The 27,415-nt window shown below is 48.1% G+C and overlaps 2 protein-coding genes across 4 annotated transcripts; one reads left to right on the top strand and one right to left on the bottom strand.

Moving 5' to 3' along the window:
• Positions 1 to 7,040: 7,040 nt before the first annotated feature.
• PRR3 (proline rich 3) lies at positions 7,041 to 14,087 on the bottom strand. 3 transcript variants are annotated; one of them, XM_012503173.2, is made up of 4 exons: positions 13,330 to 13,801; positions 12,565 to 12,627; positions 8,627 to 8,917; positions 7,041 to 8,362 (listed from the first exon to the last, which is right to left on the bottom strand). In XM_012503173.2, the coding sequence occupies exons 1-4, from the start codon at positions 13,433 to 13,435 to the stop codon at positions 8,256 to 8,258; spliced, it is 567 nt and encodes a 188-aa protein (XP_012358627.1). In that variant the 5' UTR covers positions 13,436 to 13,801; the 3' UTR covers positions 7,041 to 8,255. The 3 variants fall into 3 exon arrangements, 2 of the variants coding, with proteins under 2 accessions (XP_012358627.1, XP_012358628.1); XR_004027896.1 differs by lacking the exons at positions 12,565 to 12,627; positions 13,330 to 13,801 and adding an exon at positions 9,249 to 9,742; XM_012503174.2 differs by lacking the exon at positions 12,565 to 12,627 and having other exon boundaries at positions 13,330 to 14,087.
• On the top strand, positions 13,606 to 26,393 carry GNL1 (G protein nucleolar 1 (putative)). The gene is made up of 12 exons (XM_030803238.1): positions 13,606 to 14,666; positions 15,083 to 15,248; positions 15,612 to 15,748; positions 15,888 to 16,039; positions 16,157 to 16,228; positions 17,241 to 17,448; positions 17,619 to 17,714; positions 18,089 to 18,283; positions 23,223 to 23,401; positions 23,479 to 23,641; positions 23,914 to 24,054; positions 24,439 to 26,393. Exons 1-12 carry the CDS (start codon positions 14,594 to 14,596, stop codon positions 24,678 to 24,680), a joined length of 1,824 nt encoding a protein of 607 aa, XP_030659098.1. The 5' UTR covers positions 13,606 to 14,593; the 3' UTR covers positions 24,681 to 26,393.
• The last annotated feature ends 1,022 nt before the right edge of the window (positions 26,394 to 27,415 follow it).

Here is a 27,415-nt window from a genome sequence, read left to right as displayed (position 1 = left end):
GTTGCCACCAGTGTCTGAATTCACACTTGCCAAAGTCAACAGATCTGGGGCCATCCTACTCACTCTCCCATCAATGTTTGATAGACTTGGTCACTCCCTCCCTCCTTCCTTTGTTTTCTTCAGGGACACTACTCTCTATAGGTTTCCTTTGCATCTAATGGGCTTCTCCTGAAGTCTAAATGTTGAAGTGCCTCAGGGCTAAATCTTTGACATTCTCCTTAATATAGACTTATCACCTATTACCTCCTGACTTTAAATACCATCTATAACCAATGAAGATTCCCAAACTTCTCTTGCTGGCCCCCAACTTCTTCCCCGAGCTCCAGGCTCACGAATTCAACTGCTTATGGGACATCTTCTCTGAGATCCTTTTTTTTAAAATTTTTTTTTTTGAGACGGAGTCTCGCTCAGTCGCCCAGGCTGGAGTGCAGCAGCGCGATCTCAGCTCACTGCAAGCTCCGCCTCCCGGGTTCACGCCCTTCTCCTGCCTCAGCCTCCTGAGTAGCTGGGACTACAGGCGCCCACCACCGCGCCCGGCTAATTTTTTGTATTTTCAGTAGAGACGGGGTTTCACTGTGGTCTCGATCTCCTGACCTCATGATCCGCCTGCCTCAGCCTCCCAAAGTGTTGAGATTACAGGCGTGAGCCACCGTGCCCGGCCAAGATCTTTAATAAATCTCTCTCATACGTACAAAATGGAGCTCTTGTTCTTACTCCTAAAGCCTGTCTCTTCCAGGCTTCCCCATCAAGAAATTGCACCACAGGTCATTCAGTTATTTGGGCCAAAACTGAAAGGTCATCCTCTTTCTCCATTCCTCCTCCCCTAATCAATCCATCAGCCAGCTAAGTCTGCCTCATTTTTTCATTCATCTGTTCCACAATTATATTTATTGAGTGTATAGTATGTGCCAGGCACTCTTCCACGCTCTTGGGATACTACTGAATAAAATTAAAGATCTCTGATTACATTTCTAGCAGGGGAGATGATACTATAGATAAAAGAAAATATAGACCAAGTTTAAAAGTATCAAGAGGACAGATTTTAGTCTTAAATGAGGCCTCAGTAAAGTGAAATTCAAGCAAATCATTGAAGAAGATTAGTTTCGGCCACATGGATTCCCAGGAGAAGGGCCTTTCTAGCATAAGAAACAGCTGGAGTAAAGCCCTATGACAGGAGTGTTCGGACATACATGGGGAACAAACAGGAAGGAGCCAAGAGGGGCTGGAGTGGCATGAGTGAGCCAGAGTTGTGGGAAAGGTGAAAAGAGAAGTAAAGCAGGGTCTGGATTGGGATTATCTTAAGGATTTTGGCTTCTTCTGTTGATTTAATGGAAGTCACTGCAGAGTTCTGAGCAGAGTGATGTGATCCAACCTACATTTTAAAAGGATGACCTGGGCCGGGCACGGTGGCTCACGCCTGTAATCCCAGCACTTTGGGAGGCCTAGGTGGGTGGGTCATGAGGTCAGGAGATTGAGACCATCCCGGCTAACATGGTGAAACCCCGTCTCTACTAAAAATACAAAAAAGTTAGCCAGGCATGGTGGTGGACGCCTGTAGTCCCAGCTACTGGGGAGGCTGAGGTGAACCCAGGAGGTGGAGCTTGCAGTGAGCCGAGATCCCGCCACTGCACTCCAGGTTTGGCGACAGAGCGAGACTCAGTCTCAAAAATAAATAAATAAATAAATAAATAAATAAATAAATAAAATAAGTTAAAGGATGGCCTGGCCAGGTGCAGTGGCTCACACCTGTGATGCCAGTACTTTGGGAGGCTGAGGCAGGAGAATTGCCTGAACCCAGGGGTTTGTGACCAACCTAGGCAACATAGCCAGACCCTTTGTCTCCGTATATAATACAAATTTTTTATTTTTATTTTATTTTATTTTTTTGAGACAGAGTCTTGCTCTGTTGCCCAGGCTGGAGTGCAGTGGCGTGATCTCGGCTCCCTGCAACCTCTGCCTCCTGGGCTCAAGCAATTCTCCTGCCTCAGTATCCTGAGTAGCTGGGATTACAAGTGTGCACCACTATGCCTGGCTCATTTTTGTATTTTTAGTAGAGACGGGGTTTCGCCATGTTGGTCAGGCTGGTCTCGGACTCCTGACCTCGTGATCCGCCTGCCTTGGCCTCCTGAAATGCTGGGATTAGAGGCATGAGCCACGCGCCCGGCCTATAAAACCTTTTAAATTGTTAAATAAAAAGGATGACTCTGGAGGCTGTGCTAAGAACAACCTGGGCGGGGGGTGGAAGGGGGCGGGCAGCAGAGAATGGGCAGAAATGACAGAAGCAGGGAGATCTATTAGAAGGTGATGGTGACTCAGACTAGGGTGACAGCAATGGAGGTGTGAAAAGGGCTGGTTTCTGAATATATTTTGGAAAAGAGCCAACAAGTTTTGTTAATGGATTGGAGGTCATGTTTGACAAATAGAATTAAGGATGACTCCAATATTTCTGGCCTGAGTTAACTAGAAAGATCTAATTGCCATTAACTGAGACTAAAACATAACCCAAATTTGACCACTTCTCTCCACCTCTACCCTGACCAAGCTATCACCTCTTCTCCCTGGACCACTGCACTGCGCTGGCCTCCTAACTGGTCTGCCTGCTGTCATTCTCATTTTCTAGTCTATCCTTCACAGCTACAGTCAGAGGTAGTTTTAAAATGTAAATCCATAGGCCAATCACGGTGGCTCACGACTGTAATCCCAGCACTTTGGGAGGCTGAGGCGGGCAGATCAAAAGGTCAGGAGTTTGAGACCAGGCTGGCCAACATGGTGAAACCCCATGTCTACTAAAAATACAAAAATTAGCCGGGCATGGTGGTGGGTGCCTGTAGTCCCAGCTACTTGGGAGGCTGAGGCAGGAGAATCACTTGAACCCGGGAGGTGGAGGTTGCAGTGAGCTGAGATCACGCCAGTGCACTCCAGCCTGGGCGATGGAGCGAGACTCTGTCTCAAAAAGAAAAAAAAAAAATCCATTTGTTCAAAGTATAAAAGTATTTAAAAAACTATAAAATCCAGAATAAAATCCAAATGCTTTACCATAGTTTATAGGGCTCTGTACAATATGCCCTCTGTTAAACATCTTGATCCCACCTCCCACAGTCTAGCCACACTGGGCTTTTTTTTGTTTTTTGAGCCAGGATCTTGGTCTGTCATTCAAGCTGGAGTGTAGTGGTATAATCATACCTCACTGCAACCTCAAAGGATCCTCCCACCTCAGCCTCCAACTAGCTAGAACTACAGGCACACGCCACCAGGACTGGGTACTTTTTAAACATTTTTGCAGAGACAGGGTCTCACCATGTTGCCCAGGCTGGTCTTGAACTTCTGAGCTCAAGCAATAGTCCTGCCTCAGCCTCCCAAAGCGCTGGGATTGCAGGCATGAGCCACCACGCCTGGCCTGGCCTCCTATTTTTACTTCAAACACCCCAAAGTCATTCCTGCATCAAGGCCTTTGCGTTTGCTATTCCCTGTGCCTGGAATGCACTTTCTCCGTGTGTTCATATGGTTTGTTCCCTCATTTAATTTTCTCTATGTTACCTCCTCAAAGCAGCTCTCTCTTTGTATCAACCTGTTCTCTTCCACCTGTCACTCTCTAACCTCTTTTTTCACTTTAGTTTCATTTGGAGCATTTACGATTACTTAAAATTATATTACCTATGTATATTGTCTATCACCCTCAAAGCAATGTAAGCTCCATATGGGCAGGGATTTTGTCCTTTTTATTGATGTATTTCCAGCTTCTAAAACAGTGCTTGCCCTACAGTAGGCACTAAAGTGTTCACTGAAAGCATGCAAGGCTTGGCCAGGTGCGGTGGCTCATGCCTATAATCCCAGCACTTTGGGAGGCTGAGGCAGGTAGATCACCTGAGGTCAGGAGTTCGAGACTGGCCTGGCCAACATGGTGAAACCCCATCTTTACTAAAATACAAAAAATTAGCCGGGTGTGATGGTGGGCACCTGTAATTCCAGCTATTCGGGAGGCTGAGGCAGAAGAATCGCTTGAGCTACCCCCCCTCCCCCCCCCAAAAAAAGAAAGTATGTGAAGCTTAAATAAGACAATGTGTATAAAGAGCTTAGCAGGGTACCTGGCACTGAGCAAGCAGCCAGGTGATGCCATACTCTGAGATCTCTCCCTGCCTCTCCGTCATCCCTCCTTAGTCTCCTTGTCTGGCTTATCCTTGTCCTTCTTCACTTAGCCATTCAGTGTCAGAGTTCCTCAAGGCTAAGTTCTGGGCCCTTCATCTACAGATTCTTCAGAGAGGTCTATCCTAGCCACCATGTCTTTTTTTTTTTTTGGAGATGGAGTGTCGCTCTGTTGCCCAGGGTGGAGTGCAACGGTGCAATCTTGGCTAACAGCAACCTCTGCTTCCTGGGTTCAAGCCATTCTCCTGCCTCAGCCTCCGAAGTAGCTGGGGTTATTTATAGGTGACCGCCACCACGCCTGGCTAGTTGTTGTATTTTAGTAGAGACAGGGTTTCACCATGTTGGCCAGGCTGGTCTCGAACTCCTGACCTCAGGCGATCCACCCGCCTCTGCCTCCCAGAGTGCTGGGATTATAGGCATGACCCACCACGCCCGGCCACCATGTCTTGAGTAGCTCCCCAACTACTGTTTCTATTCAGTACCCCATTTATTTCCTTCATATGATTCATCTCAACCTGTAATTATATGTTTGTATACTTTTAAGAAAAACAGTCCCTGAGAATTGGGAACTGGCCTGACAATAACTGGCAGGCTCTGGTGTTGCTGGGAGCTGGCCTGTTATCCATAGTTAGGCCTCGGTACTCTTGTTGAACATAAACTATCTCACAGAAAATCAGTGGCAAACAAGGTCATTCTGTGTTTGTGATGAAATTAGACAAACTTCAAAATCTTGTCTAAGCACAAAAACATGAAACAGTTCCCTGTCAGCTAAAATGTGTTGGCTTTTTTACCTTACAGCTTTAGCCATATTTCATTTCTCCCTCCTTCTAGATAAGATTAAGGAGTCATAGAATTGCCCCCGTTTTCTGACAGCATCTAAGCCAGAACAATTTCCTGCTTCTTTTGAAATCACCAAACACAAACCCTAATCCTGTCATTCCTAGCCCTCTTTTAGGGAGATAACCTCTGTAGAATTAATAAACTCAACTTAAATGCTTGCCCATAAGTTGAGGAGCTATAAGTTAACTTTTAAGAAGTTTCTTCTGGCCAGACGTGCTGGCTCACGCCTGTAATCCCAGCACTTTGGGAGACCGAGGCAGGCAGATCACGAGGTCAGGAGACCGAGACCCTCCTGGCTAACACGGTGAAACCCCATCTCTACTAAAAACACAAAAAATTAGCCGGGCATGGTGGTGGGCGCCCACCATGTCCCAGCTACTTGGGAGGCTGAGGCAGGAGAATGGCGTGAACCCGGGAGGCGGAGCTTGCAGTGAGCCGAGATCGCGCCACCTGCACTCCAGCCTGGGCGACAGAGCTGAGGCTCGGTCTCAAAAAAAAAAAAAAGAAGTTTCTTCCCAGACAACTGGTGTTCTCGGCCCTTCCTCCATCCTGAGGCTTTGAACATGGATGAGGAAGCCAAAGCTTCACTTTGGACAGTGAATAGAAGTTTGTGGTTGTGAATCTGAAAGTTGGGGGTTGAGGTTCTGAATACTCAGGGACCTTGTAGTGGTGGCATTGTCACACATCTTGGATTGTTGATTGTCCACCTCTTGACCTGTGAGAGAAATAAACTTCTATCTTTTAAAAATTATTTATTTATTTATTTATTTATGAGATGGAGTCTCGCTCTGTCGCCCATGCTGGATTGCAGTGGTGCGATCTCGGCTCACTGCAAGCTCTGCCTCCTGGGTTCACGCCATTCTCCTGCCTCAGCCTCCCAAGTAGCTGGGACTACAGACGCCGGCCACCACACCTGGCTAATTTTTTTTTTGTATTTTTAGTAGAGATGGGGTTTCACCATGTTAGCCAGGATGGTCTCCATTTCCTGACCTCGTGATCCACCCACCTCGGCCTCCCAAAGTGCTGGGATTACAGGCATGAGACACCACACCCAGCCATAAACTTCTATCTTAAGACTTCTTTTTAAATGGCAGTTACATAAGCCAGAACTACCTGGAGAAATCTGATACTTTTATTTTGACCTGTAATTTTCAAATGTCTACTTTTCTCCAACTGTACTACCCAAGTCTGTCACCATCGTGGCTCACTTGTACTACTGAAGTAGCCAGTAGCCTTCTAACTAACTTCCAGGTCCAAGGTGGGCCCTCTCCATACAAGCTGATTTTTTTTTGAAACGCCAGCCTAAGCCATGATACTCCCGTCTAAAATTCTTCAAAGGCTTCTGTTCTAAGAAAAGAGCCAAATCTTCATGTTTTCCAAGGCCCTGAGTGGTCTAACTCCTCTTTCTTCTGCATCATCTCCCACTGTCCCTAGGTTTCTTAGCACCTCTTCCCCTAGGTCTTTTAGCGAAGACCTTTGCCTTGACTTCCCTCTCCCACCCCACCCCCTGTTTATCCTTTGGAGCTTGTCTCAGTTGCATCTCCTTCCCAGACTCCCTTTATTACACAACTCCCTTTCACCCTCTCTTCTTCCCTGTCTTCTTCCCAGCACTTTTGACAGGTTTAACTTTACATGCTATTTGTGATTATGAGAAACCTGTCTTCCCTGTACATTTTAAATCCATTGGCTTTGGCTGTCAGTTATCTCTAGTGCTTGGTGTATTGCCTGGCCCATAGGCACTCTGCAAATTGCTGCTGAAAGACTCCTTCATCATTACCACTCCATAAACACAAACTCTGCAAAGTAAAATATTTAAAAATAACTCCACGGACACCTGGCCTTTCCTTTTTCTTACAAAACTTTGCCCTTGAACATAAGGCAACTTGGTCTGGTTGATGCCTACAGGCTAATGGAACCTCCACTGGTTTTTTTCAGCCTGGAAGAACCTTAAGCTTTGTCATTCCCCATCACTAGTGTGTATGAACTAAAGAATAAGCTGACTCCACCAGGTGAGAACAGCTTCATCTGCACCTCCAGAGATGACTAGAACACAGGGATTAAATAAAATGCTGGTTTCCACTGCATTTATTACTAATATAAAAAAAGTTAAAAAGAAAAAAAATAAAACCTCATTCTCAGTTCTTCAACAGCTCTCATCCCTCCCTCTTGCCAATACAACTCCTGACCCATTTCCTCAGGGCCAGTTCAAAACTGAACCTGTTCACTGCTGTTTTCACAGAAAACAACCAGTGCCAGGGATGTAGGGGAAGAGGGTTGGAAGAGGGCGACAGTACTGTCCAGGTTCCACCCAAAGATAGGCAAGGTGGAGATTCACAGAATTCAAATGAATGGACTGGTGGCCTCACAATGACATAGTCTAACTAAAATGGGCTGGAAGGGATCTAGGTAGGATAAAGCCATTGGAGGCTTTATAAGACATGTCATGAGCCTGTGTCAGACCCAGAATAACCAACAGGAGAAGAATGGGGAGGGCCAGGGAGGCAGTCTGATGGAAAGTTCACAATTCTCCCATGTTGGGAAGTGGGAAAGTCCAGAGGGCACCAAGCGCCTCACTCATTTTGGCAGGAAAACTTATTCTAGTGCTGGGAAGTCACAAAAATGCCACGGACACTGAGAAAGGCTACAAGGGGATGCACAGTTTCACAAAGCACGGTGATCATAGACCATAGCGGTAGGGATCATGCTACTGACGGAGAAACTATGAAATCCAAAAGCAGGGAGAGTGGCCTTTTAGGAAGTAACTCTGCACCAGTCACCCAAACTTGACCCCAGGTTAGACAACCTGGCTTTCACGAGCAGCTGACAACACTGGGGGTAGGGAATGTCACATAAAAAGGACTTAAAACAAGCAGCTAAAAGAAGGGAATGGTAGGAAACCGCTCCAGAGCTCTCAGGAATTGAGGGCAATACTGGGGAACAGGTGGACAGATGCACAAGAAACAGCACCAAAGAGGTTTCCTGTTCAGCAGTCATTTGATGACGGGAAAGAAGATCCAGGAGGCAACTGAAGGGAAGCAAAGATGGGTCCCGAAGGCGAGTCTCTACAGGCTGGATCAGAAGAAAGCACGTATACCGTGCACCAGTGATGCAACACAACTCTGGACCCCAAACGGGAGGTGGTGGATGGGGTGGGTGTGTCACTGACTGAGGGTGTTAGAAGAGCCTCACAGTAGCCATCATAGGGCTACAGAGAAATACATGGCTGCTAGGTCACAGAGAGCTCCTTCCAGCCTGGATGGCAAGGCACAGTCTCACAGAGGAGGTCCATTGACGCCTGGGTGGTAGAAGGCACAGAGGTCCTCATATCGACAGTGGCCCTTTTTGGCAAAATGTCGGCAGACAGGGCGGTCGGATTTGTCTGTGAACAAGTGAAAATGGAACAGTTAAAAATTTGAGCAATAAAGAAAACAAATACAATGAAACGCAGAGACAGAAGGAGAACTGATTTTCTACCCCCTACCATTTCCAGGTATTTTGGAATGGTAGTCTTTCTCCTGGGAGAAATAACATTCAGGTCTACTTCTGCTTCAAAAGCAAAAAGGAAAGCCCAGAGAAGATCGTGAATGATCTTCTGAAAATTAGGTCACTCTGGGAGTAATGGGCATAACAAAATGGACCTCACCTTCCATAACCTGGGGATCATCCTTGGGCGGGCAGGTATTCTTGATAAGAGACCAGCTTTTGAGCCTTCGAGGGTTTCTCTGTTCTTTGTGAAAGCTTCCCCTGGTGGGACCCCCATGGCCTGGCCCTGGAAAAGGAGGTTCTGCATTGACTCCCCACCAACCACGACCATATGGGCTAGACCTGGGGCCAAGGCCTCTCCGAATTGGGCCTCTACCCCAAGGAGGAGGTGGGAGACTCAGCAGTGGTGGAATCAGTGGTCCCCTTGATCCTGGAGGACCTCTGTGAAGAGCTGGAGAGAGAGAGAGAGAGAGAGAAAGACACAGAAAGGTGACTAATGGGCAGCTGAATCCTGATTAGCCATGATTAAAAAAATTTTTTTTATTGAAGAACAGCATACATAAAGACACACCAGTTTTAAGTGCACAACCCAATTCTCACAAAGTAGACACACTTGAGTTTCCACCACCAGGTGAAGAGACAAAGCCTTATTAGCACCTCAAAAGATCCTCCCCTTGTGCCCCTTTTCCCATTACCCACCCTCCTCCCCAAAGGTAACCACTATCCTGACACCAGAGGTTAGTTTTTGCCTGTTTTTGAACTTCACAAAAATGGAATCATACAGTCTGCATTCTTTTATGTCTGGCTCCTTTCGCTCAACATCATGTTTGTGAGATTCATCCAGGTTGCCTGTAGCAGTAGTTCATTCATTTTCGTTGCAGTGTAGTCCCATTGCATGCATACACAACAATTTATTTATCCATTCTACTGATGATGGACATGTGGGTGGTATCCAGTTTGGGGCTATAACGAGAAATGCCACTATAAACATTTTTATACATGTTGTTACACATATGTATGCATTTCTGTTGAGTATATACATAGTAGAGGTATTACTGGGTTATAAAGTATATGTTATGCTCAAGTTTCATACATAATGCCAAACTTTTTTTTCAAAGTGGTTATACCAATTTGCACTCTCACCAGCAGTTGTCCTATAGCCTTGACAACACTTGGAATTGTTAGGTTTTTAAATTTTGCCATGGTGAGTGTGAAAAGTGGTGGTTATTTTTTTGTTTGGTTACTATTTGGTTATTATTATTTATTTAATGAGAGATTAGGTCTTGCCACACTGCCCAGGCTGGTCTTGAACTCTTGGGCTCAAGTGATCCTCCCACCTTGGTCTCCTAAAGTGCTGGGATTACAGGCATGAATCATCATGCCTTGTTTTGTTAGGTTTTTATTGTGGTAAAAAACACATAAAATTTACCATCTTAACTATTTTTAAGTGTACAGTTCAGTAGTGTGACGTATATTCATACTGTTGTGAAACAGATCTCCAAGTTTTTGTTTGTTTTTTGAGATGGAGTCTTGCTCTGTCGCCCAGGCTGGAGTGCAGTGGCGCAATCTCGGCTCACTGCAACCTCTGCCTCCTGGGTTCAAGTGATTCTCCTGCCTCAGGCTCCCAAGTAGCTGGGATTACAGGCGCCCACCACCACGCCTGGCTAATTTTTGTATTTTTAGTAGAGATGGAGTTTCACCATATTGGCCAGGCTGGTCTTGAATTCCTGATCTCATTCATGATCCGCCCGCCTTGGCCTCCCAAAGTGCTGGGATTACAGGCACGAGCCACCATGCCCAACCTCCAAAAAGTTTTTTATCTGACAAAACTGAAACTCTGTACCCATTAAACAAAACTCCCCTTCCTTCAGCTTCCTTCCCCCAGCCTCTCATAACCATCATTCTACTGTTTCTTTGAATTTGACTTTTTATTTTTTGTTTTGACAGTCTTGCTCTGTCATCCAGGCTGGAGTGCAGTGGCGTGATCTTGACTCACTGCAACCTCTGCCTCCCAGGTTCAAGCAATTCTTATGCCTCAGCTACCCGAGTGGCTGGGATTACAGGTGTGCACCACCATGCCCAGCTAATTTTTCTATTTTTAGTAGAGACAGGGTTTTGCCATGTTGGCCAGGCTGTTCTTGAACTCCTGACCTCAAGTGATCTGCCTGCTTCGGCCTCCCAAAGTGCTGGGATTACAGGCGTGAAGCACCACGCCCGGCCCCTGAATTTGACTTTAGACACCTCAGATAAGTGGAATAATACACTATGTCTTTACTTAACATAAAGTCCTCAAAGTTCATCCATGTTGTAGTATGTGACAGCATTTTCTTCCTTCATAAGGCTGAATAATATTCCATTGTATGTACACGCCACATTTTGTTTATCCTTCCATCAGTGGACATGTGGTTTGCTTCCACCTCTTTGTTATTGTGAATACTGCTGCTATGAACATGAGTCTGCAAATATCTCAAGACCCTGCTTTCCATTTTTTTTTAATATATACCTGGAATCAGGAGTTCTGGGGTAATTCTATTTTTAATTTTTTTTGTCATCTGGTAGTTCTATTTTTAATTAAGAGGAACCTCTTCATATTGTTTTCTATAGTAGTTTCACCATTTTATAATCCCAGCAGCAGTACACAAGAGTTCTAATTTCAAAGTGGTATATTTTTATCTTGCATTTACTTGACGATTAATGATATTGAGTACTTGTTCATTTAGACCTTTAGTTCATTTAGATCTCCATTTTAATAAGGTGTCCTGTGTTTTTGTCAATTTTTCAAATGGCTTGTCTGGAAGAGTTCTTTATATATTATAGATACAGGATCTTTATTGGTTATATTTATTGCAAGTATCTTCTATTGTATGGCTTCCTGTTAATTTCTTAATGGTATTATTTGGCAAGTTTGTATTTTGTTTTTTCTTTTTTTTGAGACAGAGTCTCACTCTGTCGCCCAGGCTGGAATGCAGTGGTGCAATCTCAGCTCACTGCAACCTCCACCTTCCAGGTTCAAGCGATTCTCCTGTCTCAGCCTCCTGAGTAGCTGGGATTATAGGCACACACCACCATGCCCGGCTAATTTTTGTATTTTTAGTAGAGACAGGGGTTTCACCATGTTGGTCAGGCTGGTCTTGAACTGCTGACCTCATGATTCGCCCGTCTCGGCCTCCCAAAGTGCTGGGATTACAGGCGTGAGCCACTGTACCCGGCCACAAATTTATATTTTCTAACGGAGTTCAATTTATCAATCTTTCCTTTATGGTTAGTGTGTATATGTGCATTTCTTGTCTGTTTAAGAACTTGTAACTACTCTTAGAAAATACATTTACTTTCTAGAATAATTATTCTCTTAACTTTTATACTTAGATCTACAGTCCATTTGAAATAGATCTTTGTATATGATTATGAGTGCAAGGTGGAATTCCATTTTTTTCACATGAATATCCAATTGATCCAATATCATTTATTGAAAAGACCAACTTTTCAGTTCCATCTTCATCATAAATGAAGTGTCCACACATGTATGGGCCTGTTATTGGACTCTTCGGGACATAAGTCTTGTTGACTTATGTCTATCATTGTGTCCAAACTGCATCGTTGCAACTATTGTAGCTTTATAGTCTTTTTTTCTTCTTGTTGTTTTTAGAGACAGGATCTCACTATGTTGCCCAGGGTGGCCTCAAAAACTCCTGGGCTCAAAGGATCCTCCTACCTCAGCCTCCTGAGTAACTGGGACTACAGGCGTGTGCCACCATGCCCAGCTTACAAATCTTGATATTCATAGTAAGCCCTCCCACTTCAAGATTGTCTTGACAGTCTCTCACCTTGATATTTTGCATTTCCCTATAATAATGTGTATTTCCACAAAAACATTATGGGTGTTCTGACTTGGAATGTATAAAATCTATTTATCAATTTGGGAAGAAGTGACATTTTTATAACATTGAGTTTTTAAATCAGCAAATATACAACTTCTCTCCATTCATTTAGGGATGGAATCCCTGATCTTTTGATTTTTAAGTCCTTCCTGGGTTTTATCCCCTCCCTTGCTGTCTTCTCTACTACCTAATACAAGGATCAGGGCCCCTTCCTCCTCACCTGACTTAGGGTCGCCAGGTTTTCCATTGGCCATGGGGGGAGGGCCCAGAAGGCTGGGTGGTCCTAAGAGCAGACATGAAAATATGGTCATCAGAATGGATTAAAGGACTGATGATTCTGTTCTTAGGTGTTTTTCTTGTATTACTCATTTCTTAATTCAACCAGTAAAGTCAGGTATATTTTCAGCAGTCTTAGGAGTTCTCACCCCATCTATCTGCCCTTTTTTCTGCAAAGCTGTTTCAGGGTTTGCAAAAAGTAGATATTCAATCAAAGGTGATAATGCAGGAAAAGATACTGACAACTTTTTCTTTTCTTCACCGTACCGTCGCTATCCAAAACAATCTAAGCGTCTCCAGACATAAACCAATCCCTCACCTTAACTGCTGGCCAGAGGACTAGTTTAGAAAAAGCTGCACCTGTACCTTTTCAGCCAAAGTCTGGATACAAACTGTCATCCCAGTCATCGCAATCTGCAACATCTCTACTGCCCCTTTCCCCTACTGTTCTGCGGCTGCGCAAAAGAGCTCTTTATTCTCTCCACCCCCGCCTTCTCCAGAAAGGTTTGGGGCCGTATTGAGGTTGATGGTTCCAGTAAGAGAACTCCTGGTTCAAGGCTCCATTTGGGACAGCCCCACTTCCATCCCTTCCCAGCGCGTGCGCCCTTCCTCCTTCCGTTACAGCCCCCTCCTTCGCACCTTATTAGCCCCTAGCCCCTCGCCCGGACGGGCTTGACAGGTATGTGCACATCCCTCCCAGACCCCTCACCGATGGGACTCCCATCCTCCTCATCTCCAGTCTCTTCCCGCTCAGGCAGTGGGGGCTGCTGCTGTGTCGGTGGCTGGTGCTGATTCTGCTTCTTTCGTTTCGGCATCGTGTCTGCGGCAATGGCTGCAGCGGGATTTGGAGGGTAGTGAGGAAGGGGCACGCGGGGATTCTGTTTCCGCTTCCGGGGGGTCGGTGGGCAGCAATGCTGAGGCTCCCGCCATTCCACTTCCGGAAGGTTGCGGAGAACATCTGCGGCGGCCGCATTCCGGAGTAAACTGCCTCCCTCCGTCTCTGCCAGGCATGACGGCAACCTCACACCTTCCCTTTGCTGCGTTTCTATAAATGCTTTGAAAAAATTACTCTCTTCGTCCCTCGTTGGAAAACACCACAATCAGCTCTTCAGAGTGTGTCACAGAGTCAACAGGCTCTCGGGCCAGAGGGCCTGAGAAGAGGACTGTCGCACCGTAAGATCGCCACATCCGGTCCTCGGTTACTGTGGTAACAGCTGCAGGCACAACTTCGTGCTCTTTGACCTCCCTCCAAAAGTCGTGGTCCCGCCTGGGTTTCCCTTCTCGCCCGCTTTTGCACTTGATGATCTGTAAACCTGCTCCTTATCATCGTTCCCACAAGGAATTTGGGTCCCAACAGGTCGGCACCCAGGACTCTCAGACCGCCGCCCTCCCCTAAAGACCTCTGACCGTGCCCCCGGTGTAGTCCAGCAACCTGGCTTCATTGCCGGGACGCACAGTCTCGGCTTTCCACTAAGGTCAAGCCCGGGGCTTGGTAGTGTAGCCTCAGCGTGTCCACGCCCCCTCTCCCCTAGGTAGTAGGCCCCGCCCTCCACTCCGCCGCCCCCTCCAGGTGAGTGGTAGCTTCTCCCGGGAGCGCAAGGTAGTGATGACACGCGCCCCCCCTCCTCCGAACGCGAGTTGGTAGCGTCCGTGACGGAGTTAGCCTGGTCCTCCCACGCGCGCCTCCTTCCTCGCCGCCGGGGCGCCCTCTCGGTGCCACTGGCTCTCACGTGCCAGAAGCCCACCCCGCATCATCCTCTCGCCTCGCTCCTGGAGGCAAGTGACTATATCTCCCCCGTCCGCCTTCCATCGCCGCCGCGGCGGCAATTCTGTCGGGCCCGCCCGCTGACGTCACCTGCTAGCCCCGCCTCCTCTAGGGTCCCGGGCCCCTGCGGCGGGGGCTGCCCCGGGGGGGCAGTCAGTTGAGGCGGCGGGAGCTCGGCGGAGGGCGGGCCAGGTGACTGGTCCGGGCCATGCCGAGGAAGAAGCCCTTCAGCGTGAAGCAGAAGAAGAAGCAGTTGCAGGACAAACGGGAGAGGAAGAGAGGTCAGTGCGGGAGCGGGAGGAGGGGGCGGGGCTCGGGCTTCCGCACATCTGGAAGGAGGGGTGTGCCCGCTGCATCTCTGTGGGTCGTGGGAGGGGGTCGTGGGACCGCGTCAACCCTCGCGGCCTATCGCGGAGGGGAGCCCCCACCCCACCCCCCCCTACATCTGGAAGGGGTGGGGAAGGATGGAGAGTTGGGGGAGGGGAATCCCTCCAGCTAGCACGGGGCGCCGTCCCCACTGCTCCCTGGAGGAGTGACTCCCCCCACGCACATCCGGGAGGGTCCCGAATAGGGTGTCTGGGAGGACTGAGCGTCGGAAGAAGTTGAGTGGGATGAAAGGGAGTCAGGCCGATGGGGGAGAGGGTCTTATGGCCCCTGAGAGCTGGCCAGCACTGGCGTCACCGGCCCCTCCCCGCAGGGCTTCAAGATGGGCTGCGCTCCAGTTCCAACAGCCGCAGCGGGAGCCGGGAGCGGCGAGAGGAACAGACCGACACCTCGGACGGGGAGTCTGTGACCCATCATATCCGCAGGCTTAACCAGCAGCCTTCTCAGGGGCTGGGTCCACGAGGCTACGACCCAAATCGGTGAGGGTGGGAGGGGGCGCTGGTCCCGGCTTTCCAGCCTACCCGGAAGTCAGAGCTTTGGGGGAAAGCGGGCTGCTACTGGTGAAGACGGTGGGCCTGGGATGCCACAGTTCTCCGCTAGCCACTCGGCTCCCCACAGCGGGCCACAATCTTCCTTTCCAGAGGGGCTGGGGAGAGTTGGGCTTTTAGAAGGAGGAAGCTGAATATTGCCTGAAAGAAGGACTTGGGGGAAGTCTGACTTGAGAGAGGAGACTTGAACGACTCTGGAGAGAATGCTTTGCGAAGTTGATTGTACAAGAGGGGAGAAAATAGGAGTTTGTGGCCACAGGATTGCACTGGATGTCTCGATCCCTGTTCCCTTAGATACCGACTGCATTTTGAGAGAGACAGCAGGGAGGAGGTAGAGAGGAGAAAGAGAGCAGCCCGGGAGCAAGTTCTACAGCCGGTCAGTGCTGAGGTGTTGGAGCTGGACATCCGGGAGGTCTATCAGCCTGGCTCAGGTGAGTGACAGCAAGACAGGCATTGGGTTGGGGAAGGAGTTTGGAAAGGTAAGAGCCGACTGTGAGGAAGGAGGGGTCTGGGATGTACTCTTGAATCCTGAAAATTTCCTCACACTTGGACTTTTTCCTGATTTCCCAGTTCTGGACTTTCCTCGACGTCCTCCTTGGAGCTATGAGATGTCCAAGGAGCAACTAATGAGCCAAGAGGAACGGAGCTTCCAAGAGTATCTTGGGAAGATTCATGGGGCTTACTCCTCTGAGAAACTCAGCTACTTTGAGCACAATCTGGAGGTGACAGTGTACTGTAGGGACAGGAGTGGGGCATAGTGACTTATGGTCAAATTGGTTTGGGATCAGGCTGCAGAGGGACTCTGTTTTCAGGTTCTCTTCCTGATCCTGTCTTTTTAGACATGGAGGCAGCTGTGGCGGGTGTTAGAGATGTCTGACATCGTCCTGCTTATCACTGATATCCGACATCCAGTGAGTACTGGGGATAAGGGTGGGCAAGGAGGAGGGAGAACGGTTTTTCAGGGGCAAAGGTCAGAGGTAAGAGTTGGGAGACAGAGAGATATCTATCTTCCTGTCTTTCTAATCTCTAGTGCTGATGTCTGCAGTTAGGAGCTCAGTTTTTTATTCTCTTGTAGCCTGTCATTCCTCCCTTGGCCAGCTCACTCTCCTCTTCAAAACAGCCATGTCCTGTCCTTTAGCCCATCACAGACCAATAGAAAATCCAAGTGTGGAGCTCCAGGGATTCTATGAATGCAAGTTGGGGGCTTCCTCCTGCTCAGCCCAAAGATGCCCCTTCTTCTTTATCTCATTTCTCTAGCACTGCCACATCAGTTGCTACAGAACCCACCTGGAATGCTAGAGTAGTAGTTAAGGCTGTAGACTGCTGCTGGACTGCCCTGTGTGAATCCTAGCTCTGCAACTTCACTCTTGTCCTCCAGTGGGAGAAAGGGAGGTCTGTGAGGACCATTTAGGTTGGAGGTCCTTAATAATATGTACACACACATACACGTACATCATGTGCACATCAGTATACACAGGCATGTTTGCACACATGTTCACAGTCACATTAACACACAAACATGCACACATGTGCACGTACTTGCATGCATGCATGCATATATGCATGTGTACACACTTACATAGTTGTGCGCACATAAAAACAGACTAATTTCTACCCTAATCCCCATCCCTGTTTCCGATCCCAGCCTTTACCTCAGTGTGCTAAGTGGTGCTGTTTCCTTGCCTTGTTTTGGGTTCATTTCCATTTCTAATCATGACCTACAGGAAGCCCTCTGAGACTCAGAAGTATTACTAACCCCTGTTTCATCTTCGTTTTTCAGTTTGTCTGGTTTATAGTTTTTAGCCCAGAGTCTGCTACCACCAGGGCCTTGTCTCTGAGCCACGCCTGCTGAGTGGGGAGCTGGAGGCAGAGAACTCTGGGTTGACCTTTCACTGCTCCATCCTCTTATCAACCCTGTCCTAGGTTGTGAATTTCCCGCCAGCACTTTATGAGTATGTGACTGGAGAACTTGGGTTGGCCCTGGTGCTGGTTTTGAACAAGGTGGATCTGGCCCCGCCAGCTCTTGTGGTTGCCTGGAAGCATTATTTCCATCAACACTATCCCCAGCTCCACGTCGTCCTTTTCACCTCTTTTCCTCGGGACCCCCGCACCCCACAGGACCCTAGTAGTGGTGAGTGGGCAATGAGAGAGGGCAACTTGGGAGAGGTGAGTTGGCAGGGGACAAAGGGGGGAACAGAGAGGCTTATTGACAAGGGGGCACCTGGTCTTGGGCCTAAGGGTGGTGGGAGAGATGAGAGGCCTAAGCCAGTGTGCCAATCCTTTTGTGCCCTCTGATCTCAGTCTTGAAGAAGAGTCGGAGGCGGGGGAGAGGATGGACTCGGGCCCTGGGGCCAGAGCAGTTGCTGAGAGCCTGTGAAGCCATCACTGTGGGGAAAGGTATGTGGCCCTTAGAGGAGGGCTGTAGGAGGACATGGGGGAGACCAAAGATGGAGAATCATTTTGCTCACCTTTCCTGAAGCCAATCCCTCTATGGTGGATATGTGCAAGAGGGGCAGCAGGTAGTCGGGAGCCTCAGTGGCTTGCTGCCTTTAGCCTTCCCAGTACTTTTCAGAAGCTCAGAGAAACATGCATGATTCCAGGGAGGGTGGGGTCAAGTGACTTTTGGGAGATTCTCTAACCTGCTCTTGTTCAGGTTGGCACTGTACAACTCCAGAGGGTGCCAGTTACATAATCTGTGCAGGGCACAGTAAGTGCCATCATGCACAGCAGCCCTGGGGAGAACCTTTTTAATCTTCTCCTTCTTTGAGCAGTGGACTTGAGCAGCTGGCGGGAGAAGATTGCTCGGGATGTGGCTGGGGCCACCTGGGGTAATGGGTCCGGGGAGGAGGAGGAAGAGGAGGATGGCCCAGCAGTCCTGGTGGAGCAGCAGACTGATTCAGCAATGGAGCCAACTGGCCCAACCCGAGAGCGCTACAAGGATGGGGTGGTGACCATCGGCTGTGTGGGTAAGGAAGTGGCAGCTTGTGCTTGGTGGCCTCCAAGGAGGTACAGAGTTTTCATATTTGGAGAAGAGAGAGGGCGATCAGGTCTCATTAGGCCCCAGGGTGTCTGAGGGGTGATCTCTGCCAGTGGCGGTGAGCAAGGCAGAAGAGGCATCTGCTGCAGTGGAAGGATCATGACAGCCTGAGTTAAATTCCACCACTTCTCAGCTGTGAGGTCTTAAGTAAGTGATTTTGCTACTCTGAGTCTTAGTTACTTTGATTTTCAAAATAAGGACATTGATACCTGATTAAAATAATGGATGAGGGCCATGTGTGAGGGCTCATGCCTATAGTCCCAGTGCTTTGGGAGGCTGAGGTGGGAGGATTGCTTGAGACCACGAGCTCAAGACCAGTCTGGGCAACATAGTGAAACCCCATCTTTACAAAAGATAAAGAAAACTAGACAAGTGTGGTGGTGTGTGCCTGTAGTCTCTGCTACTTCAGAGGCTGAGGCAGGAGGATCACTTGAGCCCAGGAGTTCAAGGCTGCAGTGAGCTATGATTGTGCCACTGCACTCCAGCCTGGCTGACAGAGTGAGACCCTGTCTTTGAAAAAAAGGAATGGATGTGAGGAATGATGGGAATAGTGTTGAGAGAGCGTAAGAATGCCTGACAAATAGTGAAAACAATAATAACAATTATTATTGTTAAAACTCAGTATTTATATGGTGCTTACTATGTAACAGGCACTGTTTTAAGTGGTTTATGTAAACCATTTGAATTGTAGTAATTAGTCTGTAGTACAGTGATCATCAAATCATAGTAGGAGCTCAGCAAGTATTAGTTTCCTTCTAGGTTTTAACCCTTTAAGTTTGTTGCCAAGGAGAATCTCCTCTTAAGGGCTTTGTCTCAGCTCACAGTGGAGGAAAAAGGAATGTATGATTAGGACCCAGGGCCCGTCTTCATTTAGGGTGGGAGAGGTAAGAAGAGACCTTGGACAAGTTGTGGTATCTGAGGTGATATTGGAACCAAAAAGGCCCCAACCCAGAATAAATTGGGGAGTATGGAGTAGGTAGTTGGCCTCCTTGGAAGTGCCCTGACTTATCTCTCAGTGTCCTTTTTGTCTTTGGAAGAACCTGCCTTACTGTTGAGTGATTGCTCCTCTTTCCAGTCATTTCACCCGGCTGTCCCTTCCCTGACTTCTGATCCTAGGCTCCCTGTCACAAGGAGCCTCTGTTCCCTCTCTTAGCAGCCTCTGCTCTAGCTGGTCTCTATTCCAGGTGGTGTGAGAGGGAGAGTGTTTGCTGTGGCACAGGCACCCCTGAGTTTGGATTTCCCTCCAGCTCTCATTCATTTACCCATTCAACAAATATGTACTGAACACTTAACCAGGTGCCAGATATTCTAGGGATGGGACATACTGCTGTGGAAATGGCAAAAAGGTCTGTGCATTCATGGAGCTTATTTTCTTGTGAGTAAATAGATTTTGTGATCCGAAATCATGTAGGGGCAGTGAAGGCAATAAAGCAAGGAAAGGGGATAGAGAGTGACTGAGAGGAGAGGTGCTCAGGGAAAACCTCCCTGAGGAGAGAACTGGATGATGAGATGAAGTGAGCCATTCAGAACTGTGGGGAAAGGGTCTTGAGGAGGGAATGGGCTTGGAGATTCTAGGACCAGCAAGAGTGCCCAGGGGATTGGAGTATGGGAGCCAGGTTAGAGTACTGGGGATGAGGTCAGCAAGATCGCCAGGGCCCACATCGTGTAGAGCCCTGAGGCTGTGACAGCCATTTTGGATTTTATTCCAAGTCTCATGAGAAGCCAAGGGTAGGTTTTGAACAGGGGAATGATAGGATCTGATTTTGCTTCTTATAAGTTTACCTCCTGAGTAGAGAATAAATGATGGGGGGTGGGCAAGAAAGGGAGCAGAGAGAGCAGTCGAGGCTATTTCAGTAATCTAGGAGAGAAATAAGAGTTGTTTAGAGTAGGATGCTGGAGCTGGAGGTGGTGAGACAGGGCCGGAAGCATGATATATTTTGAAGGTAGAGAAAATGAGATCGCTGATGGCTTGCAGTTGGCACATGACGAAAGTGAGGATAAAGAAGGACTTCCAGGTTTTTGTCTTGAGCAACTGGAAATACTGAGATGGGAAGACTAGCGGAGAAGCAGATTTGAAGGCTTTGGGGAGGAGAGAGGAATCAGAAATGAAATTTCAGATTTTTTTTAAATATCCCTAGTGGAGATGTTGAATAGGCAGTGGGCAAGTAGTCAGCAGCTTAGGGGAGAGAAGAGGACGGAAATTTGAATTTGGGAAAGATTTAAATTCGGGGAGCCATTGATGGATATAAGTGGTATTTAAAGCCATGGGATTAGGCTGGGCACAGTGGCTCACACCTATAATCCCAGCCCTTTGGGAGGCCGAGGCAGGTGGATCACTTGAGGCCAGGAGTTTGAGACCAGCCTGGCCAACATGGTGAAACCCTGTCTCTACCAAAAAATACAGAAAATTAGCCGTGCGTGGTGGTGCATGCCTGTAGTCTCAGCTACTCAGGAGGGTGAGGCAGGAGAATTGCTTGAATCCTGGAGGCGGAGGTTACGGTGAGCCAAGGTCATGCCACTGCACTCTAGCCTGGGCGACAAAGCAAGACTTCGTCTCAAAAAAAAAAAAAAAAAAAAAAAAGCCATGGAATTGGATGAGATGTAGGAGAGAAAGGAAATAGGTGGAGAAGAGGAGGTCAAGGACTGAGCCTTAGGACAAGCCAGCATTCAGTTGGGCAAAGGACAGTGAGAAGGAGGAAAACCAAGGGAGTGTCCCAGAAGTCAAATGAAGAAGGTGTTTGAAGAGGAAAGGAGGGAACAGTTGTGTCAACGGTTGCTGACAGGCCAAATGAGAGAGCAGAGACCTGCTCAGCGGGCTTGGCAATGTGAAGATCCGTGGTTTCAGTGGGGTGGAGAAAGCCAAACTGGAGTAGGCCCATGAGAGAAGGTGCAACAACTTCACATAACATTGTGTGAAAGGAGCCTGACCCAATAGCATCCACACTGCACCATTTCAGTTGTATCAAGTTTGAAAGCTGCAAAATTAAGCTGCATTGTTGAGAGATACACAGCTCATAAACTAAAGAGAAATGTAAGGAGTGGATTCCCTTAAAAGGATAAAGCTCGCATGTATAGAGGGAGAGGATTATGATCAAGAAGGATGAATGGAGGCCGGATGTGGTGGCTCATGCCTGTAATCCCAGCACTTTGGGAGGCTGAGGCAGGCGCATTGCTTGAGGTCAGGAGTTTGAGACCAGCCTGGCCAACATGGCAAAACCCTATCTCTACTAAAAATACAAAAAAATTAGCCAGGTGTGGAGCCTCACGCCTCTGGTCTCAGCTACTCAGGAGGTTGAGACACGAGAATCACTTGAACCTGGGAGGATGAGGTTGCAGTGAGCCAACATCGCACCACTGCACTCCAGCCCGGGTGAGGGAGTGAGACTCTGTCTCAAAAACAAAAAAAAAACCAAGGACAGATGGAACATGTTGTCACACATTGGGTGGTATGGGGCTCATCAGGCTGCACATGTATGTTCTATGCATTTTTTTTGTATGTTATAGTTTACAGTTACAAAGAAGATAGCAGGAAGAAGTGGTGAAAAAAGTAGATAAGTCTTTTAAGGAGTTTTCCTACAAAGCGGACAGAGAAACAGGTCTGGTGGTGGTCATTAAAGGAGAACTTTTTTCTCCCTCCTTCCCTCCCTTCCTCCTAGATACTTCCATGTGTTGTAAAGAGTGAGCACAGTGGTACATCTTTTCTTAGCCACAGTCAGCTGCCCAGGAGCAGTGCTGAATGGGCAGAGCTGGATTTTACAGGGTTGGGTTTTTGCCAGGTGAGTAAGATAGAGGGGAGAGGTGGGACCAGGGAGTTCCAGGTCTGTGAACGGGCCTGGCTGAGGAGCTGGATCATGAAATCTGAGTCAAGTAAGAAGGAAATTGAGGACATGAGTTGGGTGTTGCATAGTGTTACTGTGTTAAGGTCAGGGGTCAAAGACTTACTGGAATGGAGTAACCAGAGTAAGTGAGCTGGAAAGATGAGTTGTCAGGGCAGAGAGGGGTGCTTGGAATTGAGACTTTGGAGCTGTGAAGTGACAAGATGCAAGTATTACCATGGGAGTGGGCAGCTGAGGTGGGGTAAAGGAGATGCTCTGTGGAAGGGAGATGAAGGCAGTGAAGTCAGCCAGAAACACAAAAACTGGTAGTGGTTGTGAGCAGAGTGCCAGTGAGCCCCAAGGCTTCCAGTTTTCTCCTTGGACAAGTCATTGTAATTATTATTATTTTTTTTGAGATGGAATTTCCCTCTTGTAGCCCAGGCTGGAGTGCAATGGCGCGATCTCGGCTCACTGCAACCTCCGCCTCCTGGGTTCAAGTGGTTCTCCTGCCTCAGCCTCCCAAGTAGCTGCGATTACAGGCGTCCACCACCACGCCCAGCTAATTTTTGTATTTTTAGTAGAGATGGGGTTTCACCATGTTGGCCAGGCTGGTCTTGAACTCCTGACCTCAGGTGATCCACCCGCCTTGGCCTCCCAAAATGCTGGGATTACAAGCGTGAGCCACTGTGCTGGGCCAAGTCATGGTAATTATGAGATGTGGATCACTGGTACTGGGTACTTACTGTACTGCAGGCACTGACCCACACAAGTTGTATTGGTTATCTCATTTAATCCTGACCACCCTGAGGTAGGGAGGTGTCCACGCTGTAAAATGAAGAAACAGAGGCTCAGAAAGTTAGTTGCCCTGACATCACAAAGCTGGTAAGTGGAAGGGCCAGGATTTAACCCTGGCAGCCCAGAGCGTGATTTGTATTCTGCAATACCATTTCCTTAATTTCTGAGCATTAGTTCCCCTTTTACCTATAGGTATAGCACCAAGTCCCATCACAGAGTAAAAACCTGTTAAACATTAATTTTCCTTGCCTTCCTCAGGTTTCCCTAATGTGGGAAAGTCCTCACTGATCAATGGGCTGGTGGGGCGGAAAGTCGTGAGTGTCTCCAGAACCCCGGGCCATACCCGATACTTTCAGACCTACTTTCTTACCCCTTCTGTGAAACTCTGTGACTGCCCAGGCCTCATCTTCCCATCTCTTCTGCCTAGGCAGTTGCAGGTATGACGGGGAGGGTGGGTAAGGGAAAGAGAGAAGGTGGGACATTGAGGAAGGTACTGAGTGCTCATTTCCCTCAGGTTCTGGCAGGGATCTACCCCATCGCCCAGATCCAGGAGCCCTACACTGCTGTGGGCTACCTGGCCTCCCGAATTCCCGTGCAGGCCCTGCTCCACCTGCGCCACCCAGAGGCTGAGGACCCCTCAGCGGAACACCCCTGGTGTGCCTGGGACATCTGTGAAGGTGAGTTCCATGTGCCTGGCTTCGCCCCACCTGGTTTCAGCTGCTCTTCCTTACCTTCCTCGCCTTTTACCCCTCCCTGTCTCCTTTGCTCTCCTCAGAGATTGTGCCATTGAAGCTGCTGTCCACTCACCCCTAGATTTTTGTTGCATAGCCAGTAAGATCTCTGGCCTGGAATGTTTTGGGGAAAACTGGAAGGACTGTGTTATGGGAGTGAGAGTATAACTGGTACCTGGTTAATGCCTTCCCTTTCCATTATTCTTTTCTCCCTCCAGCCTGGGCAGAGAAACGTGGTTACAAGACAGCCAAGGCGGCTCGGAATGATGTGTACAGAGCAGCCAACAGTCTCTTGCGGCTGGCAGTGGACGGCCGCCTCAGCCTGTGTTTTCATCCCCCAGGCTACAGTGAACAGAAAGGTCAGAGCCCAGATATTCTTCCCCAGCCCTCTGCTATGGTGTAGGTAAAAGGGTGTGGGCTTTGTGGCCAGAGAGAGAGAGGGTCAAACCTGGATTCTGTACCTGTTGGCCAGCTCTGTTACTTGACATCTGAGACATTTTCCTGATCTGCAAACTGAGGGTAATAATTGACCCTTAGCATAGTGATTGTAAAGATTGAAGTTGATGTGCACAAAGCTTCTGTTCAGCAATCTGCACATAGGAAGTTGAATGAATGGATGAATGAATGAATGCCAGCAGCTATAAAGATTATTGTTATTCCTAGTCTTTGCCTCTTCCCCATCTTTCTCTGGCTTTAGTTCCTTGCTCAAAACTCTCCATTTTTTTCTTGTTTTGGTTCCCCAGGCACCTGGGAGTCCCATCCAGAGACCACGGAGCTGGTGGTTTTGCAGGGCAGGGTGGGGCCAGCAGGTGACGAGGAGGAGGAGGAAGAGGAAGAGCTGAGCAGCTCCTGTGAGGAGGAGGGAGAGGAGGACCGGGATGCGGATGAGGAGGGAGAAGGGGATGAGGACACTCCAACCTCAGCTCCAGGGTCCAGCCTGGCTGGCCGAAACCCTTATGCCCTACTGGGTGAGGATGAGTGCTGAGTTCTTCGCCCAGCGTCATCTTCCCACCCAATATCTTTGCTTTTGGACTGACCTGGGGGTATCTCCCCTCTGCCACCCCAATTGTGAATAAAGATTGTTTGCTTTGTAGCCCCTTCCCCAGATGAACTGAGGTGAGAGCAGCTGTTCCAGGCTAACAGCTGTGGGAGGCTTCGCTCCTCTTCTCCCTTCTTTTTTCATGCATTCTCTTTGCAAGGGAAAGTTCTCTTAGGAGTTTGTTTAGTAGGTTCTCAGTCTCTGAAACCTGCTTCCTCTACCCATTCTCCCACTCTGCACCTTAGAAATCCCATTATCTACATGGGGAGGGGAGGTCTAAATCCAGCTCCCTTTTGGAGTTTGTGCCATTCTCCGATTTGAGCAGCAGCCCTGTGCGCCCCCTGCTGCCAGACCTGGTCACTCCAGGAGCTTCTGGGAGAAGGAACAGTAAGAGAGGAAGTGTCCCGAGCTGATGTCTCTTAATGAGATTTTTACAGGAATTGTTCAAATTCAGCAAATATTTATTGAGGGTCTATTGTGTGTCTTGACCTGTGCTGAGCATCAAGCATATAAGGATGTACCACCAGAGCCTGACCTAAATTTGAAGCCTGGCCATGATCAAAACCCCACCTTCAGGCACCCAAGTTTTTGGATTAAGAAGCGTGAATGATGTTCTCCAAATCCTGGGGGCTCATGCAGTATAATTCTAGGACTTCATGTTGATATAAATTTTTAGTTAGGGCAAAACGCTTGTGAAAATGTTGATTAATGTGTACGAGTAGTTTTAATTACTGGCAAACAACTAGCGTGCACATTTATGATTTGAGCAGAACAGCCTAGTGTTAAGTTTCATTATTTAAAAGCCTGGCAGCTACGAGTGTTTGAGGTACATAGGGGCGGGCACAGAACCAGCCTCCTGAATTCCATTTACTCTGGTTTGGGGGTGGAACAAAGATGATCCAGTGCAGGGTCTGAGCTAGAACCTAGCAGGTGGCCAGAACCATTTTAGGTTTTCACCTCAGCATTTCAGTGGAGATCAGCTCTGTCATGAGTCAGGGCACCTTAGGCTTTGCTGTATATCCCTTTGTTAAGCCAGCAGCTAGACTTCTAGATTTAATTCTTTTAGAAATGGGAGAAGGAGCTTTTTTATTGACTGCCAGTGTTGTCTGTATTGGATGATAGCAAAAAGTGTAGTTGGACAGGTTGCCCACTAGATGGAGGAGTGAGAAGTACCAGACTCCTTTTTGCTCTAAAGCAGATCCTTTCGGGATCTGAGTCACTGGGCAGTTTCTCTAATGCGAGCAGACAGACCCTGTTAACTAAGAAGCAAAGGAAAGTATATTTAAAGAGGCTGAGGTGTTTGGCCACATATTCCTTTAGGTTCATCTCCATTGGTCTCAGTGTGGACATAACCCCTGGAATTCACTCCAGTGCAAAGTTTAAATACTACCAGCATGAGAATGTACTTGAAGGTTTCTCAAAATGTGCTAGACAAGAGAAAAGGTCCCAGCTGAGAGAAAAATCCACCTGTCTCCCATCTGGGGCTCTTTAGCCTCACTGATAGAAAAGGAAAAGGGGCCCAAGCTAAGCTTACTTTGAGGGTTCATGATATTCAGAGATGCTCAGGGGACTTCTCCGCTGCAGGAGGTGGGGTGAGGACATTGGATTCATTTCCTCAAAATGTGGAGAGAAAGGAGAAAAATCAGAATTCTATTTGTACCTCTGCTTCTTGTGCCGTTTATCTTCGCTTGTCTTTATCTTTTTCCTTTTCCACCTCAAGGGTTTCATCAGGGGCATTTGGGAGAGTCTAGGGGTGGGGATGAAGAGTTGACTGGGAGCTGAGGAGGGGGGATTTTTATGCTGAAGACCTGGCAGGAGGCAACTCCTGACACCCCCACAGGGTTAGACTGTAAAACCTCTTCGCAGGCCTCTGTCAGTGACTTGCTGACTCTATAGGATAATAGCAACAGAAAAATAACATAGGGACCTGCAGATCAGGATGAATAGGGCCCCAACACCAGTGCCTGAGGCTGAGGTTAGAACTGACTACAAAGACACAGGAAACCAAGGGCCCAGTCTCCCTTCCACGCTGAAATACGCTTGTCCTTGCACTCTCTTGTCTGGGTCATGTCTACTATGTGAATACTTGACGATGGAGGTCTGGGGCTCTAGTGGCTTCCATAGCTGGCTAGTCTCTTTATGGAGAGAAATCAAGGCTTCTCTCATCCATGCTGGAATTTCATTTAGATGTCAACTTCCAAGCTTCCCTTTTTCCAGATGGGATTCTAGTCCTGGTTCTGGAACAGGGTAGCTGTGTGTGGTCCAGGATAGTTGAATTATTTGGCCCTTTGTTCACTTCTTATAATCATTGATACAGTCAACAAAAATTGGTTAAAAACAATATATGCCAGGCTGGGTGCGGTGGCTTACGCCTGTAATCCCAGCAATTTGGGAGGCTGAGGCGGGCGGATCACGAGGTCAGGAGATCGAGACCATCCTGGCTAACAGAATGAAACCCCGTCTCTACTAAAAATACAAAAAATTAGGCGGGAATGGCGGTGGGCACCTATAGTCCCAGCTACTCGGGAGGCTGAGGCAGCGGGAGGCGGAGCTTGCAGTGAGCTGAGATCGCGCCACTGCACTCCAGCCTGGGCGACAGAGCAAGATTCCGTCTCAAAAAAACAAAACAAAACAAAAAATACATGCCAGACATATGTCCCTGAGTTCTGGGACAATAACCA

This window comes from Nomascus leucogenys, chromosome 22a, assembly GCF_006542625.1.
Source record: "Nomascus leucogenys isolate Asia chromosome 22a, Asia_NLE_v1, whole genome shotgun sequence".
Lineage (NCBI taxonomy): Eukaryota > Metazoa > Chordata > Mammalia > Primates > Hylobatidae > Nomascus > Nomascus leucogenys.
Note: the sequence above shows the minus strand (reverse complement) of the source record. Positions and strands in the feature narration are given on the sequence as shown.

Coding starts and splice junctions, on each gene's coding strand:
- PRR3 (XM_012503173.2), bottom strand. CDS start 13,435: ATGCCGAAACGAAAGAAGCAGAATCAGCACCAGCCACCGACACAGCAG. Junction 12,628..13,329: donor GGAGGATGGGAGTCCCATCG/GTGAGGGGTCTG, acceptor GTCTGCTCTTAG/GACCACCCAGCCTTCTGGGC. Junction 8,363..8,626: donor TGATCCCCAGGTTATGGAAG/GTGAGGTCCATT, acceptor ACTTGTTCACAG/ACAAATCCGACCGCCCTGTC.
- GNL1 (XM_030803238.1), top strand. CDS start 14,594: ATGCCGAGGAAGAAGCCCTTCAGCGTGAAGCAGAAGAAGAAGCAGTTG. Junction 14,667..15,082: donor CAAACGGGAGAGGAAGAGAG/GTCAGTGCGGGA, acceptor CCCTCCCCGCAG/GGCTTCAAGATGGGCTGCGC. Junction 15,249..15,611: donor CGAGGCTACGACCCAAATCG/GTGAGGGTGGGA, acceptor CTGTTCCCTTAG/ATACCGACTGCATTTTGAGA.